Raw genomic sequence first — 5442 nt, forward strand, 5'->3', positions numbered from 1 at the left:
GTATAATTTGATCATGATACTTGATGTTTGTCTACGACGTACAATATGAATTTTTTACTCTCATTTTTATGATGATGGAATTTTTGAAGTAGTTCAATAATGAACCAAAGAACAAACAATATCCAATACATTAAGGGTCCCAATTCTGTCACCATTTATATGACAGCCAAGTTTTGACTACAATAATGGAGCCAAACACAACCAACATCTTCAGCTCTACTTGTTTCATTCTGGAGTTATTATTCAAATCTGTTTAATAAATCAAGAGACGGCGATGACTTCGGTGAATGTGAGGAGACGACAGAGGTGAGGAGACGATCGAAGGTGATTGCTTTGGAGATGAAGATTTTAGGGGAAAGTGGAAAGGACGGAGGGCTCGACTTTTTGGGGGAAATGTGGAGAGAAGTGAGTTTTAATTTTCAATTTTTGCTTCTTTTTTTTTTTTTTTTTAAATGCCACATCAGGTTGTAACTCGACATTGTCAACTACTGTTGTACGAGTAGTATGATTTTTATTTTATTTTATTATGCAATATGGTTCAAATTCCACTGATTTCATTGGGTCTACTGAGTATAACACATTCTCATAGATCATTTCTACACAGTGGTGGGACATTATCACATTATCTAATGAATAAAAAATCATTTAAACTTCATCGCCAGAATCCACTCATCACAATGATGAATAGAAATGACTTGAAATATGGCAGTTATCTTGAGATTGCAGTAATGTAAGAGATATGTAAAGATTTGAAGATTCTAATTCCTTAGATTGTGAAATTACTCCATAGGAGTAAGTTTCATGTTCTTTCCGGAGTTTATTTCTTAATTATCTTAGAACCCGTGCTCTGTTTGTTGATAAACTATAAGGAAAAGGGAGAATCTAAGAACCAATCACAACCATCCACCTCAGCACTAGTAACTCATTCACTGCATCGTATCCTCTCTCACAGTCACTACTCAAATTTCTAAACACCATCGCTCCACACTTCTCCCTTCAAACCAACCCTTCTCTTCGATTCCAATCTTTCTGTACTCAAAAATGTCACTCACAATTCCTTCAAACCTTTCAAAGCCTATTTCTTTACCAAAATTGGGCACAAAACAAATGGGCGCAACCATTATTTGCCAAGCTAATTCTCCTAACCAGAGTACGTCATCTGATTCAAGGTCAGAGCAATCGCTTAAGGCCTTTTCTACTGCGATTGCGCTATCGTCGATTCGGTTATCGGCACCAGTGCTACCAGCATCGGCTGACATATCGGGATTGACGCCGTGCAAGGAGTCGAAGCAGTTTGCCAAGCGTGAGAAACAGGAGCTAAAGAAGCTCGAGTCTTCCTTAAAGCTTTATGCTCCTGAAAGTGCTCCCGCTCGGCCGCTCTTGCAATCAAGGCCACTATGGAGAAGACAAAGCGGAGGTAGTCAATCAATTCTTTCATGTTTTGTTGTGGATAAACTAAAATAGATTCAAGATTTGCTTGAAGTAATTATTTGATCTTGATGTAAGAAAATATCAAATGTTTTTGAAGATAAGAGTCTAAAATTTAAAAAAAGAAAGATGTGCATCTTGCTATCACCTATGAAAGTGATTAAAAGTGCAGAGTCATTTAGGAATGTCTTGGATCACTTCCATTTATGAAATCCCAACTTTGTGATACGATGCATGTTTGAGAATTATGGGAAGCAAGGTCTGTTGTGTGGATCAGATGGTTTGCCTCACTTGATAGTGAGCGGGGACCAGAGACACTCGCGTGAATTCATAACCCCAGGGATTCTGTTCTTGTACATTGTTGGATGGATTGGGTGGGTCGGTAGGAGCTACTTGATCGCCATCAGGGACGACAAGAAGCCAACGCAGAAGGAGATCATCATTGACGTTCCATTGGCCAACAGGCTTATCTGGAGAGGCTTCAGCTGGCCCGTTGCTGGTTACAGAGAGTACTTGAATGGGGAACTCATCGACCCAAATGTCTAAATATACAACTTTTTCAGGTAGAAATATTGACTATGCATATGATTATTATAGGACTAGTTTCCCATAAATTTGGAAAGATTTCTTGTTGGATTCATTGATGTTATTATTTCTAAAGTTGTTAATCTGGCTCTTCTTACGTTACAGGAATGAGCCTGGAAGGCAGGCTTTACTTGTGGCATTCATTCTTGTGTCTAATATCAACTTTTTTTACTTGTATTTATGCTTTTATTTGAATCTGGAAATCAATGAGAATCCCTTCTGTTTTTTCTTTATCGTTTCACACCTATGCATGGTCAACTAGAGTGAAATAAAAAGAAATTCCTCAATTCATACCTTCGTATGAAAGAATATACAGTTTATAATAATCTGAGAATTTTTCCTCTGTAGTCGAAGCTTCAAGGTTTAACATTGCCAAGAACAAGAATTGAATAATTATCAATAAAAACTTGAAACTAACACAACAGAGGAACTGAAAAATTCGAATGGTTTATCCTTCAACATCTTCAAGGTACAAAATTAAGTTCTTACAGTTTGTACCTTGCTTGTTGACGGACAAATTTCTCATGTGCATCTACAAATGTATAATTCTGGATGGCTGTACTCGAAAAATGGCATCGGTAGCTCATTTAGAGTGATTCGTGCGAGAACACAACTGGATAATATACAGAACCATGCATAGGATCAAATAATATGCCCAAAAAGGCGTTTTGCAAAGTAACATCACAATGAACAGAAAATCTGTGATTGCCTGTACATATTGAATGGATATCTAGACACTAAGGCCAATACTAAACTTCTACAAAGTTGCCTAGGAAAACTGGAGAATCTCGAATCCCCAAGAATAGGAGAATTAAAAGAGATTCACGGAGCAAAACAATTGCTGACCAATTACAATTGCTATTGAGAGCTCCATTATACACAATCAATTTGCACTATTTCTTTATACCTTTACAAAATGAAACCTTCTGGGAGCGAGGTTTCTAAACCATCTCCTATTTAAAGTGCTTATTGGGGAAGTTCAGCTCAAGGCATGCTTACATTTACATACAATACAGATCTCCATGTATGTCAAATCAGATAGAAGTAATCAATAGATTTCCATCGCCACACCAAATTTGCGTCAAACCAGCAAAGTGCATGAGAGAAGTATGATTTGGTTTTCATTGGATCGTTCTGGTCAGTTTGCATTTTGAAATGAAGATAGTATCCGAATAATTCAGACTACAGAGCTTCAAAAGCTCAGCTGCCTGCTGCTTCAGAACAGGACTGCAACCACTCTGGATGACAAGAAGAAGCTTCGCTGCAACACCCCTATCAACAGCTATTAATGAGCATTCCTGGGGGGAAAGTTTGCATATGGACAACAAGATTGAAAGTGCATATGTTGTACAGCTTTCTGAAATTCTCATAAGTAGTTTGACCATACTAGGTATAGTGTGGGAACAATCCTTCAAAGCTTGTCTCCCTGCAGGCACAGAGGACAAGATATCCAAAATGAAAAGGGCTATTTCCAAACATTCTGGATTTAATCCAGATAACAATTCCACCAACTGAGGGATAGCTCCAACACTCACAATCAAACTCCTAACTTCCTTATGTACGCAAATCAATTTGAGAAGACCAAGCCCAGGCAAATGTCCATTAGGGTGTTTCTTATCCCTCACTAGCCTCATCAAAGCAACCAACAAGCTATGGCTTGATACAATTTCTGTTCTAAAATCTTCCCCCTCCATTAATGTTTCAATCAACTTAACACAATTGACTTTTGTTTCAATGGATCCTTCATTCAAAATATCTATAATTGATGACACCTTTGCAGGTTGCATCAAATTCATTTTTGATTCAGAATTTAGAGATAAGTTCACAAGAATGGCAATAGTTTCTGAACCTACAGCGTAGGAAGTAAACGGACCAAGCAAAGAAGACAGAAGAGCCACCCCACCTTCATCGACCACTGCCTTCCTAGCAGTCGAATGAGAAGCTGCAACTTGTTGCAGCTCCTTGAGGGCTTGAATTCTAGCCTGGCCCTTTACCTTCTTCAGGGTATCAACTAGCTCTGATGCCCTTCCATGTGCATCTTCAGATCTTTTCTTCATTTGCACATACTTCTGCGAAAACCAAGTATAGATCAAATGGTAAAGGGTCCTGTTAGGCGTGACAGTATCATCCCAAAGTTCTTGCATGGTAGTAGGGCAAGTATAATGCCCCAAATTAAACCATTTGAGAATGTTGGACCTCTCATAGGTTTGCCCGGTACAAAGGGTAACCGGGTCTTGCATCGTCTCCAGAGAAATAGGGCAAATGAACACTGACGGAACTTCAGATAGATTTAGCTCTTCAATCAGTTTCTTCAGATCCAACTTCTCTCCAAGCCCTCCAACAATACCCACAACTCCACCTCCACCCAAGACTCCATCTTTCACAGCAGTTTCTAGATCTAGAACATGCCCATTACTGCCACTGTCAAACCCAAGCCCTTCCCTCTTTGAAGGACGAAACGTAGGCATCTTGGGCGAAAACTACCGAATTATTGAAATATGCAATTTACAGACTTTGAAGAGACCCACGACTGGCGCACATGAGGTGTGAGAAAAGATGAAGAGAGAAGGAAAATTGAACTCCCTCTATATCGCTTTCCAATGATAAAAACAGCCAAAAATTTTCTGTTTCAAAGAAGGGTGTGTGTCTTCTATTTTCTCTCTCTCTCTTTTCACTTTTTCTTATTTTATCTTTTCAGTGGTCAAAAGACATCGCCATCATCATACAACACATCATAGAGCATTCATAATCAACTCTCTTATCCAAAAATCAAATCTTTCTTCTCATTCAAGCCTCAAAAGGAGTTTAATCATAGAAAACATTGCACAATATGTAAATCCGGACTAAACCAAGATACCAAAAAAATAAAATAAAATAAAAATAAATTTTAAGCAAAAAACGAAACAAAAAGGAAAAATTAATTGGACTCGTAACTAAAAAACCTGTGAAAATGGGTATTCAGAGGCAATCGGCCACAAGAAAGAGAGAGAAATTGGAGCGAAGAAGAGAAAGGGCTTCTCCAGCAAAGGCTCCAGAGTCTTGACTGTAGACAGAAAATAAAATATAATATCCTAATTTCTATGTAAAAAGTAAAAAAAAAATATATAAAGATCTCAATTTCACTAATGACTACTGAAATTTGCATTTAGTGTCATCTTGGTCGCTGAAGCTTAATTTGTTTCAGACTCATCATCGAACTTTGCAAAACATTTCATTCTCACCACCCATTCAGTTTGAAGTCCTTCTTGAACTGAACATATGTGCCAAGTTGTCAAGATGTTACGGTTTTCAAATCCTACAACTAAAAATGAATATCAAACTTTGGCCTCCATATTAGACGTCGTTTAGTACTCATTTATGTAAGAATGAAAATGAAAAATATAGATATTATGGGACACACATAAGAGATAAAAAAAATCAAATATAGTA

At 37.8% G+C, this 5442-nt stretch overlaps 1 protein-coding gene and 1 pseudogene across 1 annotated transcript; one reads left to right on the plus strand and one right to left on the minus strand.

Annotated features, from left to right (window-relative positions):
- Positions 1-530: 530 nt before the first annotated feature.
- LOC111374974 lies at positions 531-2262 on the plus strand (annotated as a pseudogene).
- Positions 2263-2570: 308 nt separating this feature from the next.
- LOC111374975 (U-box domain-containing protein 30-like) lies at positions 2571-5067 on the minus strand. The gene has a single exon (XM_022997736.1). The coding sequence runs from the start codon at positions 4479-4481 to the stop codon at positions 3135-3137; it is 1347 nt and encodes a 448-aa protein (XP_022853504.1). The 5' UTR covers positions 4482-5067; the 3' UTR covers positions 2571-3134.
- Between the last annotated feature and the right edge of the window lie 375 nt (positions 5068-5442).

The sequence above is a fragment of the Olea europaea genome, unplaced genomic scaffold (assembly GCF_002742605.1).
Source record: "Olea europaea var. sylvestris unplaced genomic scaffold, O_europaea_v1 scaffold132, whole genome shotgun sequence".
In the NCBI taxonomy this organism is placed as follows: domain Eukaryota; kingdom Viridiplantae; phylum Streptophyta; class Magnoliopsida; order Lamiales; family Oleaceae; genus Olea; species Olea europaea.

Bases quoted from the DNA above. Each gene is read 5' to 3' on its own strand.
- LOC111374975 (XM_022997736.1), bottom strand. From the start codon at position 4,481: ATGCCTACGTTTCGTCCTTCAAAGAGGGAAGGGCTTGGGTTTGACAGT.